The sequence below is a fragment of the Lytechinus pictus genome, chromosome 11 (genome assembly GCF_037042905.1).
Source record: "Lytechinus pictus isolate F3 Inbred chromosome 11, Lp3.0, whole genome shotgun sequence".
Taxonomy (NCBI): Eukaryota; Metazoa; Echinodermata; class Echinoidea; order Temnopleuroida; family Toxopneustidae; genus Lytechinus; species Lytechinus pictus.
Genome location: NC_087255.1, coordinates 1,592,424 through 1,607,483, shown reverse-complemented (window position 1 = coordinate 1,607,483; position 15,060 = coordinate 1,592,424). Strand labels below are relative to the sequence as shown.

At 33.5% G+C, this 15,060-nt stretch overlaps 1 protein-coding gene across 1 annotated transcript in view; it reads left to right on the top strand.

Annotated features, from left to right (window-relative positions):
* LOC129270704 (uncharacterized) overlaps positions 1 to 14,245 on the top strand; it is a 49,345-nt gene extending 35,100 nt beyond the window's left edge. Inside the window, exons 22-31 of the mRNA XM_054908024.2 lie at positions 804 to 976; positions 2,598 to 2,733; positions 3,254 to 3,403; positions 5,145 to 5,244; positions 5,857 to 5,933; positions 6,586 to 6,720; positions 7,900 to 8,031; positions 9,100 to 9,248; positions 9,904 to 10,039; positions 10,935 to 14,245. Coding sequence (XP_054763999.2) covers positions 804 to 976; positions 2,598 to 2,733; positions 3,254 to 3,403; positions 5,145 to 5,244; positions 5,857 to 5,933; positions 6,586 to 6,720; positions 7,900 to 8,031; positions 9,100 to 9,248; positions 9,904 to 10,039; positions 10,935 to 11,012 — 1,266 coding nt within the window. The 3' untranslated portion in view covers positions 11,013 to 14,245. The remainder of the gene's footprint in view (positions 1 to 803; positions 977 to 2,597; positions 2,734 to 3,253; positions 3,404 to 5,144; positions 5,245 to 5,856; positions 5,934 to 6,585; positions 6,721 to 7,899; positions 8,032 to 9,099; positions 9,249 to 9,903; positions 10,040 to 10,934) is intronic.
* The last annotated feature ends 815 nt before the right edge of the window (positions 14,246 to 15,060 follow it).

The window sequence follows — 15,060 nt, the reverse complement described above, 5'->3', positions numbered from 1 at the left end:
CCCAGGATGCATCATTCTGATCATGTACTCATATGCCCTCTAGAATGATGAATAATTTTGTGCCATGATTTACACAATCACATGTCAGGAAACACGTTTACATCATGGTTCCAAATATTCCTGTTCGCTATTGAAATACCAACATTACTTTTGGAAATGCAAAATCGGTATTGTTTATCTGGTTGTCTATTGAAATGGTATATATGTGTATTATATACAGTCTGTAGCTATGCTAAATTCACACATTTTTAGGGTAGCTCACGAAAAAAGGCATTTTTGAAATATCAATTTTTTGAGCTACCTCATATTATCTAAACCCTAATTCTTGTAGAGAACTTTTCCTATTCAAGGTTGCTACTTATGTCCTATTTCTGAAATTTTAGAAGTTTTTATGAGTTGTTAGAAGGTTTTTAACACCCTAGGGATGATATGCATGTGCATACATGAGGTTCACTGTGTTCTTCATGGCCCCGTCTTACAAAGATTCAATCAATCGTAACTCTATGGAAATCCATCAGTGATTATATTTTTTTCTACATGAAATTTGCAAAATGTCCTTTGTAAACAAAGCCAAACACACCAAATTGTCAAGAAAACAATGAATTTATGTATGTACATCATATGTAGAAAACATTTTGAAGAAACATGCATTTCAGATATGGGCATTGTTGGTATTCCATAGTTGAAATTGATCAGATCAATCGCAGCTCTATGTGAGATGGGGCCCAGAGCTCTTTAGAGTTCAGTTCCCTTTTAGATTATTTTCATCAAATCTTTTAAACCCATTTTGATCATTACGTCAGGTGAGTGGTGGTGAAACCCGGTCCGTCCATCAGTTCCACTACCAGTCCTGGCCAGATATGGGTGTTCCGCAGTATCCTACCACACTCATCAGTTTCACTCAAGCTGTCAAACATGTCCATGAGAAAATCACTGCCAACACCAAGGGATCTACTCCAATGCTCGTCCACTGCAGGTGAGTGGGATGGTAATAGGACCCTGTTTCACAAAGATATCGTAAATCATAAATCCATATTATATTTTTCAAAATAGACATGAAATGAAATACTCTGAGAATTTGCTTTGCCCAAATGATGGTTGGCCCGGCAGCCGCTGTGCAGCGCCAGATTGACAAGGCTCTATCCCTTGAGTTGTTGAATGCCAAACAGGGTAGCAATAACTCCCATCTTTTAATATGAAATCAAATCAATAGATATGATTGATTGTAACTTGCAGAAGCATTGTCTTTCTAAGGGTGCGTTTATCCGCCACTTTTTTACCCTAGAATCATGATCTGAATCATGATTCAAATCATGATTCTGCAGAATCACGATTGCGTTTAGTCGAAATTGAATATAATCATGATTAGAATCACAAACATGAAACACGAAAAAAAGGGCGTTTGGAAAGACGTTTCTGCAGAATCACGTACGAAAATGTTCGAATAAACAATACCGTGATTACAATCATGATTCCATGACCTCACTGTTGTGTCGGGCTACTTTCGGTTTGACTCTTGCCAAGATCAAGGCGCTCTATATGCTCATTGTATGTACATGATTATGTACTATGCATGCATTTCTTGTCATGTTCAAGTCTGTGTTGGTCATCGCATCGTCCACTACTTTTCATTCTTTGGTCATGTCTTCAATTTCAAGTTCTAGTAAATGAATTAACTGGACAGACAATGATCTCAGTTGTTGTTGAGTATACAGTATCAATATTAAATTGGATCTACGCTGAAATTCACTTCCGAACACCATTTTGGATAAACTAACAAGATGAAGCATATGGACACTATATGATAGAAGTAAACAAAATGAGGTATATAGACTGGATTCTGGAAGCAAAATATTCTTCGAGAGCCGAAACACGTGCGAAAAACTTCCTCTGTCAAACTGCGCACTAGTGATGCGCACTGGATTGGCCCGAATCTGAGGAGAAACAGCATTGGAACGAAGGTCGTCTAAACGCTGATTCTGTGATATTGTGATTCATGTTTGTGTTTTGAATCATGATTCAAATCATGATTCAAATCATGATTCTGGCTTGAGGTCGCATAAACGCAGCCTTATTGCATTAGATATCTCAATCATATGCAACTCCAACAGTCAATCACAAGTTAATTTTCAACCAATTCAAAATGTGTGTTTGCTACTTGTGCTTAATTTGATTTAAAGGTGCATTCAAGTGCATGTCTAATTGTTACTTCACCCAGAAATCAGAGAATGTGCATTCATTCTTTCAGAAGACTGATGGAATCCTTTTATTTCAAGGTTGTACGCAAAATTCTTCCGGGGGGAGGCAAGAATATATAATGCTCCAAAATATTAAATAAAAAAGGGAGCAAAGTGAACAGCTAATGACAGAGGGGTTTCTTGCTTTTTAGGATTGAAATTGTAGAAAAGGAGAGATTTCACAATTAACAGGGAAGGGATCCTGCCCCCATTCCCTTTGTACATAAATGCCTGACTTCGATATCAAGATATACCATATTTTACGAACTTTATTTGTGAAAAGAAATAATATATTATTATAAGTATGGTTTCATAGATTCTTTTTAAAAGTTGTTCGATTTTTCACTTTGTCTTTATTAGTGCTGGTGTTGGAAGGACGGGAACTTTCATCTCACTCTACTGCATGCTGGGAAAGATCAAAGAAAATAGCCATATCAACATCTTTGCTTTCATTCAGAATATGAGAAAGGACAGACCATATATGGTTCAAACTGCTGTAAGTATCTTCATGGGAAATTGTACGGGAAACATTTATTTTGTGTTTCACAGACTACATGTTAATGTTTTTTTTAAAAATCTACAGGTTCAATGTTTGAACTGATTGGGAACTTTCCAACTGTGTTTGGTGCAATTTTTCAAATTTAAAATCCATTATAATTACTTGTGAAGATAATAATACATTTATTGACACTTTTGTTTCTGTTACTACTACTGCAGCTGTGGAATGGTTTTGAAAATAGGGGGGGGGGGTAAGGGAGCTGACCATGCAACAAATCACAATCAGATGGTCATATTCATGTTTTTTGTACACGGTTTGGAAAAAAAAAATGGAGGGGAGCGGCTGGAGCCCACCCAGACCCACCCCTCCCTGTTTCAGCAACTCCAGGCTGTTAAGTGCTATTTTTTCTTTTTTTATACAACTTTAACTATTTCTCATACTTTATTGGTACTGTACTTCATATGCTACCACTTCTTTTGTAAAAGTTTAATTATGATTATTTCTTGTCTGATTTCAGGACCAGTACATTCTAATCCATACTGCCCTCGTTGAGGCCTACATGAGTGGCAATACAGATATCCCTGTGGCCCATTTTGAAGCAAAGCTTTCCTCACTGAAGGAAAGGAATCCAGTCACTCAGAAACTCAACATTGAGCAAGAATTCGAGGTAAATATGATAACAAGGATGTCATTTCCTTTCTTAGCTTGTAAAATGATAAAGAAGTGATGATGTTGTTTCATCATGACTTTATTCATGTTCAAGATATTGATAATGTATCAAACAAATACGTGTACATAAAAAAGCAAAGGTCCATTGTTTCATACCAAACAAAGGCAGGTCAAAGTATTTACATGGGTTACAAAACAAAACATTACGGTACAAATTGAAATAACATTTACCAATATATAATTACCTATAGCAATATAGTTGCAGAAGATGATTTAGTCAAAGCTGTTATTAATATCATATTGAAAAAATTGATGAATTAAAATGTCTAAATCAGAATGAGACATATATGTAGAATGAATTTATCATTGCATATAATTTAAAAATGTACAGCGAATATAATTATTTGTTTATTTTTTTTTTATTTTTATTTTTTTTACGTGAGGCATGTTTTAGAGTGATATTGCTCTCCTTGACCCCTTCATAATTAAATCATAATTAAACTCAATATCTAATTATTAGTGGTTATTGTCATTCTTTGTTATGTATCCTGAATTTTAAAATACAAATTTTCCACTTGACTTCCCTGGCATGTTAAGAGCTTAACAAAACTATGCTTGAAGCAGAACCCTTTGAAGATTACATGTAGTTTAGAAATGTTCTTAGGACTTGCCCTTAATCTTTATAGAGATCAAATTTTATCCTTTACTTTAGATATACCTGCATTTTCTGTGCTTGCATATTCAGCTGATTTGGTTGAAGTATTTGAGCTGATATTAATCTGTGAATGATAATTATAGAGCATTTTCATTGAGTGCATGATAACTAGTAATAATAGTTCTCTATGTGATTTTTAATTATGAATAAATGTGAATATCCAACACACGGTAACATGATTCATCAATTACTTTATAACAATAACATAAATTAATATATGATATAGTGTAAAAAGAAAAAATGTGCAACCAGGATATATGGACGTGAACCGTTACCTTTAACCAAGTTTTTTTTTCATGTATTATGTATTTATTATTGTCTATGTCATGGTGCACTCATCACAAACCGTGCTTTCTGAGTTGCTCCCCCTTCATTGTTTTGTTCAAGTTCTTAAAAATTTATTAATGCTTTTATCGTTGGAAATAAATGTACTTCATTCATTCAAGCAAAACTGATAAAAAGTGTGAATATATTAGGATATCAATTAAAGAAAATTAAAACCCATTATAATTCATTAATCCAGTTATCACTCTAAATGTTGCCTTTGTATCTGCACTAAATGGGTTTGTTGTTTGACCTGAATATGCATGTTTCATCCAGGCATCCCTACCAGTCTGTAATAATCTTTTTGTATAATACTAAATAGGTTTATTATTGCGGAATGAAATAATCGCTAGAGGGTATTCATTTGTCTCGCAATCTACTATGGTCAACAAGGAAATTCGTGATCACTCTCACAAAAAGTGTTCACTAGCTTTCTAGGAAATTCGTGATCACTCTCGCAAAAAGTGTTCACTAGCTTACAAGTTCACGAGCTTTCGAGTGCCGCTGCAACTCTTTATCAAGTGACGAAAATTATCTGATACGGTAGTCAATTTAGAAAGCTAGTATGAACACTTTTTGCGAGAGTGATCACGAATTTCCTTGTTGACCATAGGAGATTGCGAGACAAATGAATACCCTCTAGCGATTATCTTTTTGTATGTTTGTATGTTATGTAGTTATGTATTTTAATTCTTGATAGATCTTGGACCAACTCACCCCTCCTGCCGGACCACAAGCTTTCAAAGCTGCTGCTCTACCTGCTAACATCGACAAGAACCGCTTCCCAAACATTCTTCCAAGTGAGTTTACCTTCTCTTCAATCCTTCATCCGTTTGCAGTATGCCACTGCAGGTTGCTTCTGAAACTACATGTAGACCTGAGAATTGTTTCATGAACCATCATGCTGGCGATTTTCACTGATATAAATGCTCTTAGCCAATCAGATGCAAGCATTACAGTAGCTTATTACTAATAGTAAAAAATGCCAACTTATTTTTTTCATTAAATTTTCTATTTTCCCTAAACAAACTTTGAGGCAGATTCTTAAAATATAAAATTATACTAAGTACTACATGTAGGCTTCTTTGGTGTGCCTTGACGGATCTGCAGCTGAAGTTCTTAATATGACATCCAGGTTTGTTCCTTTAGTTTCAATGATTGAGACAAAGATATCTCCATGAATTAAAAAAAACATCTCTTTCATTATTCTCCCACCTGACTTCAGCTTCAAATAGTAACTTATTTTATCATGTACTAATTTCAGTAAAAATTATGCAATTACCATACATGTAGCTATGGTAAACGGTTCAATTCATTCATCTAGTAATGCAGTAATGAGATCAGTTAAGGTATTTCCTCTCAGCATAACTCATTTTAAGTCAGATTATCATAACAGCATATCTCTTTTCCAGTGGAGAAAAACAGACCGTGTTTGGTGACAAAGGGAGAAGGAGGAAGCACAGATTACATCAATGCCTCTTTCCTTAATGTAAGTATAATCTTAAAAGCTTCATACTCCTTGGATACATGTATCTAGTCTTAAAATACTTCTTAGTCAAGGAATTCTGATATGCTTTGTACTTCGGCTGATCTATTCAAGTAATAAGCTACAAATGAATATCTTGCGTATGAGCTACTTCAGCTATGTAGCTCTTGTATTCCCTTTTCTATTTATTATTTGCCTGAAACTAATCCTCAATAAACTCCCTTCTATAGTTAGCAAAGGATTCAAGTGGGGATTGTCTGAGGGGAGTTTTTTAATAAGATTAAATATTTTATATGTGCACACTCACAGGAAAGATATGGTATTCTAGTTTACATTATCAATTTGTGTTTTTTTTATAAAACCATTAATAAAATAACATAATGAGAATATTCAAAATGATGATATGGATTATTTTGAGACACTGGACCTGTTTTTTAAAGGAGAAGAATGGTTGATACTTTCTTAGGTCAGAAAATGGTATTGACCAAAGGCCATTTGGCTTTATATATTTATGGGGTAAAGCTCAATGCCTTTGTTCAGATAATGTTATGAACACGATGTAAATTCACTTTTATGCCAGTACATCTATATATTATAGGTATTATTTCAATTTTAACTGAGATAAAACAATGGGTTATAATTTGACTGTTTTCAGACGTTCATGAAGAAGGACGTGTTCATAGCAACTCAGATGCCTCTCCCTCATACTACCGGTGATATGTGGAGAATGGTCTATGATTGGAGATGTCCCGCCATCGTTATGCTCAATGAACTGGACCTCGAAGACAAGGTGAGAAAAGCAATCAAGCCATAAAATAATGTTGTGGGTGGTCAGCTTGTATATTTCATAAGCATATATTTTGAACTAAATTTTAATTTAAACTCTGGTCTAAAATTGTGGTATAACTTTGGTTAGCCAACAGTGACAAATACATGAGGAAAAAGCAAAGTTAACATAATGAATGAACAATGTAAAGAAACTTTTTGACGTTTCAGAGTCCAGTGATTTTGCACAGAGATAGGCCTTGGTCTATGTTAAATCAGATTCCAGGATACAGGCCATACACACCTAGACATTGATTGATCGATTTATTAAGAAAAGAAAAATCACAACATTTAGAAAAGAGATGACCAATGTTTTATTTTCTTATGGTTAAAAAAAAGGTAACTGTACAAAATTATGTCCCCCAATGGAAAATCAAGTTGATGAAAAGATAGCATTAGATAATAACACTGATTAGGAATGTTTTACATCATTGTCTCATTTCTATATTTATCTTTCAAGTTGATAAAACTGTAAAAAGTTTTTAGTGATGTAGAATAGATTTAATCAATATAGTGTATCCTTGTCTAAATGGAGGGTCAAGTATTGTCTTTTGGTAGAAGAAATTCACTCATATGTATTTATATATTTTCTTTCTTGACAATATTCATTTTAATACTTCAATATTTCAAATTATTAGATTATTATAACATTCTTTTTGAGTAAACTCCAAACTAGCACTTAACAATATAAGAACAAAAAAAAAGAAAAGAGAATGAATCAAGCTGTAGGCCTAGGTTAAGATATGATGTGGTAAGAATAGTTTAAAGATATTTCTCATTTGCTATGAAAGCCATTTTGTATATTTGAAATGTCATGAGAATATTTACTTTATTCTTATTAGAAGATTACATATGTGTTTGTTATGAAATAGGATCAGCGCTACATAGGGGGAGGGGGGGGGGGGGGCAGGGTGTACTGCCCTGTCTATGATCTTTCAAGTAGTAGAACAAAAAAGAGGAGAAAAGACCAAAGGGGAAATAAGATTATCATAAAGAGAGTTCTTAATCATTTAACTCTTCAGTACTATTATTCAGTTGAAGGAAGAGAAATTATGTCATATATACCTTAGGGTCCTCTTGCCTCCTGGCGCCTCCTCGTTAAATGGTCACTGTCGACTTTACTCTTCTACTTATTTTTTACTAGTCGTGTGCTCAATACTGGCCAAATCAAGACTCGGTTGAGTTTGGTCCTCTCAAGGTCACCATAGTTTCAGCTGAAACCATCCGAAGTGATTACATCATGAGAAAGTTTGAGATCGAAGGACCACGCAAAGGGGTAAGTTTTCATTTCTTTTTCACTCGCCGTAGACACTATTGGAAATATTTTTTCATAGGTCGATATAGACAGTTAAATAATTTGAATTATTTTTGTAAAAAGTCCTTCAGAGCTCTGCTTTTATATGCATAATATTGAGTAACAAATTACATGTAATGAAATAGATTATACAAGGGTGAAATGTTCATTTTATATTATAGGTTTTCTGGTTGTTTTATCACTGGTGTTTTGAATAGTTGGTGTGCTTTTCCGTCTTTAAGCTAAGAAATGTATAGCTATTGTCCGTTCTTGTATTCATATCAAATTTAAAGATGATCTCACTCATTCTTTCGGATAGTATGAAAGAATAGGTATACATTCAGGTTTGTAAGTCATTAGATTTGTACATAATTTTGAATATTGACCAAATTTACAGTATTAATATTCAACAATAAAATTACCAATGAAAATCCTACTTAGATATAAAATATAAGACATGAAATTTAATTTAGCTCCCTCTTAGACCATGCAATTCATTGTCCTTTTTAGCAAAATAGATGTGATTTAATGGCTTTCTTGAATAAGTCAACAGAGGGGACTGCCTTCACAGTAGCAGGGAGGTGATTCCATAGCCTTGCAGCAAGCTCAGGGAAGGACGTTTCACCTTCTCGTCTCTTAGAAAGGTGCTGAATAAACCAGATTGATGAAGATAAATGAGTAGTACGAATTTGAGAGCGACGAATTAGGATGTTATCAATGTATTCCGGACTTCAGTGATTTAGAGACTTGAAAACTAGAAGCAAAATTTTGAAGGGTATCCTCTGTCTCACAGGCAACCAATGGAGCTGCAGTCGGAGAGGTTCTGTGCGAGTCTGAAGGGGAGCAGAGAAGACAAGCCTAGCAGCTAAGTTCTGTAGTCTCTGAAGTCGGCTGAGAACACTGAAGAACTATTGCAGGAGTCCATTCTGGAAAGAACAAGAGCCCTGACAGCAGCATGGCATGTTTGCTGATCTATAAAACTTCAGATTCTTAAAAAAAATATCAAATCAATAAACAGATGCCTAACCTAGTTTTATTCATCCATGACAGGTCCTTACGGTAAAGCAGTTTCATTTGTTTGGTTGGGATCATAACCAATCAAGACCGACGTCATTAACACCTATCCTTAATCTGGTTGATGCTGTAAGCGAGTGTGTTAGGACATCACAGGCATCAGGTCCAATTGTCTTACACTGCATGTAAGTCAAATCAGTTTAATGCAATTCAATTCAAATCAAATCAATCCAATAAATTGAATTCGATACAATGCTATTCAGTTCATATCAACCCAATTCATGGTTGGATTTGGCATGAATGTGAATTGTATTATTATACAAATGTCATTTGGAATGGACCTCTCACATATTCTTTGTTTTCAGTTGCTTTTTATCAAGATGTATTTATCATATTCTTGGTGTAACATATATACTTTGTTGCCATGCACAGTTGTAACGTTATGCATTTCAGATGCTAGGCTGCTTATATGATGTTTTATACCACAATGAATGCACTTACATGTATGGATGAATAAATAGATAAAAAATAAATAGTAAATGAATAATAATAAAACACAGATAAAATATATAAAATAGAGAAATTAATAAATGAATGAATTCGGGAATTGATTGATAGGTAAATAAATATGTTAATGAATTTATGAATTGGTGAATATATACATAGATAAAATAACATGAAGAATCCACTAGAGGAACTGTGAAATATCTGCCAAGTAGGAAATATGTAGTTGACCTACATGGGAAAATGAAACGGCCAGAAAGTTAATAATTTGGCCAAGACATGGAAATTTGTCACCTATTACAAGGGATTTTGTTCATTCTTGTTTGATGTTTTCAGCAATGGTATTGGTAGGAGTGGTGTGTTTGCTGCTATCTACTCAGCAGCTGAGAAGATGATAACGGATAGCTCTGTCGATATCTTCCAAGCGGTCAAGAGATTACGGGCAAATCGACCAAGTATGATCGAAACAGCGGTAAGTTGAACTCCAAAAACCTCTCCACCATTTCATCAAATTTTGATGCTCAAGGAACTGTACTGGGGATGGAATTTTATTTATTTGAGCACTTGCTAAAGTTTACACATTCCAGTCAGTGAATAGGTTATGATTAGCAGGTGTCTTAGGATTTTGGAAGAAAGATTCTAAAGTTAATTGCCAACAATTGTTACTTCATTTTTGTCTCGCCTGCATAGCAGAGCGAGGATGTAGGCGCCGCTTTTTCGCTTTTTTTTCGTCAACTTTGAAATCTTAACCAAGGTTAAGTTTTTGAAATGTCATCATAACTTAGAAAGTATATGGACCTAGTTCATGAAACTTTGGTTTATGGGTAATCAAGTATTACTGAACATCCTGCCTGAATTTCAGGTCACATGATCAAGGTCAAAGGTCACTTACCATGTTGGGGGAATCAATATCGAAATCTTAATCAAGGTGAAGTTTTTGAAATGTTGTCATAACTTGGAAAGTATATGGACCTAGTTCATGAAACTTGGACATAATGGTAATAGTGTATCACTGAACATCACATGACCAAGGTCAAAGGTCACTTAGGGTCAACGAACTTTGACCATTTTTGGGATATTTGTGGCATTGTCAACGTAATTTTGAAAATTTATGGATCAAGTTTATGAAACCTGGTTACACTATTTTAAAAGAAAATAGTATATCTTAGTATACTGACTGCCTTTCCTTTTTTTTTAAATAGAGAACAAATGACCATTATCTATAAAAAAAAAGAATTCACAATATATTTAAAATTTTCAATGAGGTTATATATCAAGACTATCCTTACGCTCACAGACAGGAGATCCATTGTGTCCATTGCCGCATTGAACATATATTTCTGCACATTTCTCCATCTGTTTCACAGGAACAGTACAGGATCTGTTATGATGGCATTGCGGAGTATATGAAGAAGTTTGATGAGTATGCAAACCTAGATATGTGAAGAGACTCGTTCTCCTTGAAGAAGGTTGCCTCCATGATGCTAAATCTCAACCATGAAATATAGTTACCATATGACTTTACTTCAATAGTGTAAAGTGAAAAAAGTGCCTAAAAATGCAACCACAGGTGGTGTCAGGGTATTTTTGATTATTTATATTTTAATTTTTTTTTTTTGGGGGGGGGGTTGTTAAGAGGAATAAAGACTGAAAGGTGAACTTTACCTTTAATGTAAAAGAGTATTATGGTATTCTATTGTCGTTGTCTTACCTAAGAGGCAAAAATCAAATTAAAAAGGAAGTAGATTTGAACAACGGAGTTGAATTTCTAAATTCTTGAGCGGTTAAGGGGCTCATTTAATTTCTCAAAAAATGTGCGATTATGATATCCAAAAATGAATTCTATGACCTTTTAAAAAAGCTTGATTAAAAACATCGTTATGTCAACAAAAACTTTGGGCAGCTGAAATCGTCTTGGGACAGTACCTGAACTACTGATGACATACTTCAAGAACCAATCCACTCTCTTCTTTCTTTTTCTCTCTCTCTCTTGTTCTCTTTCTTTCTTGCTCTTTTCTCTCTCCCCCTTTTAAATGACTGTTTTGTTTTGTTTTCATTCCCCCTTTTCTTCCTTTACCTCTTTTCTTTTTTCTCTTAACCCACATTACTTGAAACTTACGGGAAGGAGGAAAGTCCTGAGGGTCTGTATCACATGTAACATTGGTTATTTTCAGTGTGTATAATGGCCCGTATTCTGAAGTCAGGTTTACTAAAATTATGGGGAGCCAAACATTCTGTTTATATTGTGTATTTCTTGTGTTTACCATTTTGTTTCCTTTTGCTTCAGTTATCATTCCCAGACAATTATGAAGTTAAACCACAACTTTAAACCAGGACATATCTGTATATACCAATCTTTCTTTTCCACATTAATATAGATGAGGAGTTAATTTCCTTTTCAAAGTCAACTGTGAATTGACACAATTTTCTATGCAAAAAAAATTATACAAAGAGAAAACGGGTAGAAAACTGTTATAGTATGCAAGTATCACCAGTAAGCATTCCATTCTAATGTCTACTCACTACTTAATCCATCAGATATCCTAGAAAATTACATAGGGGTTTCTTTTGGATATTTTTACCCCTCCCACAGCTCATTATTCCTTTCTGTGGACTTGACCATTCACTTTATATTTTGAGACTTCTTTATTTTTGAAAGTATCGTGTTTTGCTCTATTTTTTGTTGCTAGTTTTCAATGGATTCTGTTTCCTTCATTACTCAGGTTGTCTTTAGATGATTTCTTTAAGGTTTCTGTGAATAATATGATTTTCAGCCATTATTTAAAGGGGAATCCAACCCAAATAAAAACTTGTTTTTATAAGAAAAATAAAAATCAGACAAGTTGATAGGTGAAAGTTTGAACAATATTGGACAAACAACAAGAAAGTTATACATTTTTAAAAGTTGTAAATATTGGTAATCACTATACCCATGGAGACTTCAAATTGGCCGCATATGGGATGTCATAGTGATGTAAGGCAAGGACTACTCTTCCATGTACTCCAATACATATTATGGCTAAAATGTCATTTTTCCCAAAAGTTTAATTTCAAATTACATTTTTCTTTCATGAGGACATAAAACAATATACTACCTGGGTTATATTTAGATTACTGCCCCAGGGGAATGGGTACTAAGGAGAAAACCACAAATCCCTGATGATAAAGTACATGGCCTATGGGAAAGTTGTCCTTGCCTCTTGTCATAATTTACTTACCCAGTTGCCAATTTGAAATTACATACTATTAATGATCTCAAGTTTAAAGCAGCTATAACTTTCTTATTACTTGTCTGATTTCTTTCAAACTTTCACCATTCTGTTAAATTGATTTTTCTCCTTCCCAACACAACATTTTATGGCCAAGGCTGGATTCCCCTTTAAAGACTACTTATATGTCATACATTGCAAGTTTAAGCATAGTTATGTTTATGTTATGTTTATTTATTCATTTCTTCATTTATCATTATGTTCTTTCTCAAATTATTACTATTTTATATTAGGTATATTTCTACAGTAACCTCCCACTATTTCTTATTAGAGACATAACACTTATCCTAAATCATTTTAATTCATTTCATTTGTGTGATCCGTGACTGCATATGTGAGAATTCAATATCAGATAAGATTAGAAAACAATATATTGATGAGGATAAATATTTCAGGCAAATACTACATGTAGATAGTCGATACCTTTCTTCAACTTATCAACATTTACCATTTTTTGCACATTAAGCCAATGTTTACTATTCTACAGATATTTAAATTGGTATTTGAAAAATAATGGTAGTACTCACAATTAAATCTATTTTACATTCAATCTCATTTCTAGATGTCATTCTTATTACTTTGTATGATAATGATATATCATCTATTTGATTTCAATGATTTTATATGATTAATCGAGTTTTAGACTTTCTGCATTGCGCATTAATGATGATTTTACAACATAAATCTCTTGTGTAAATATATCATGTTGTGCACATTGATTTTGATCAATCTCTTTTATTTAATGTCTTGTCTTTAGTCATTTCCTGCAGGACCATCTCTCCTTTCATTTTTTAGTTCGTATTTATTTTATATTTTCATTATCAATATTTGATATTTGAATGCAGTTGGGACAGTGATGCAGTAAATCATGTATTATATTTTATTAGAGAAGGATATAGTACTAAATATTTTATACAAAGTAATTAGTATTTGATGCATTATATCAGTACTCTAAATTGATTAGTAATAATTATTTTTACCAGAGGCATGTTCAAATGAATGTGTATTTTTTAAGAGATTGATTTTTATGAAAAAATCACTTTTAAGCTGTTTAAAAATTATAATTTCATTGACGAAGCAATATATATTTGTATAACTTGAAATTGTTTCTCAATCACCAATGTCTTTTTGTAGTGTGACAAAACTATAAGTATAAGATACGTAATTATATGCATCCAAAATTTGTCTGTTGAGTGATAAAACTTCGAGCTTTACCAAGGCAGACCAATGTCTTTTCAGAAATGTAAACCGTTCTATGAAATATGCAATTCTTTACAAATATTCTATCAATTGAGATGTGTAATAGCCGTACAAAAACTGTCTAGAATGTAAAATTGATACTTGAAATATATGTCATATTATTTTTGAAATAGTTTTTTAATTATTAGAATAAATGATTATGAAATTAATTGTATTTTTGGCATAGATTTTGTCGTTTGTCAGTATTGAATTTTACAAAACCATGTCATATTTTTACGAAACCCTAGCCAGGTTCATTACCTTGACCATTTGATATTGTAGGCAACCCCCCCCCCCAAAAAAAAAAAAAAAAAATCGATTAAGCCATGACCCGAAAAAGATGGGGTTATTTTGATGCCTAAAAAGACTGAGGGGGCTGAGATCTTTATTGACGATAATTGGCGCGCTCATAATCTACAATATTGTAGATCATAATTCTTTTTAAAAATCTGTAACTAATTGATTGTGCTAATTTATACATAAAATGAAAGGTTTGCTCTAATTCTCAAAACTGCACTTTTTTATTTGCTTTCAGACCCTTTCTAAGATTCTGATCAAATGCACTAAAAACACTATCAATTTATCAAAATTTACGTCTTGGGGGAAGAATATCAATTGTGACATGTGAACCTATGAGCCTTTATATACCAGACACATAGATTATGACGGGAAATGGAAAGAAATTGGTTCTTGTATTGTTGGGAAAAAGGTGAAAAGGGGGAGGAACGAGAAAAGAAGATAAAAAGGAAGGAAAGGATAAAAAAAATAAAGGGAGGGAGAAAAGTGAAGAAAATGAGAGGAGGGAAGAATTATAATTTATATAGACAAATGCCAAAACTTCAGGTCACCATATTATGGATATAGGTTTCCCAAGAATGGTCTCCCCAACTCCGATAATAACTCGTACCGCGTTACATCATTGAGTGATATTTATGATAGATTGCACACCGTCTTGATGAGAACATAATCTGAATGAATAGGTTTT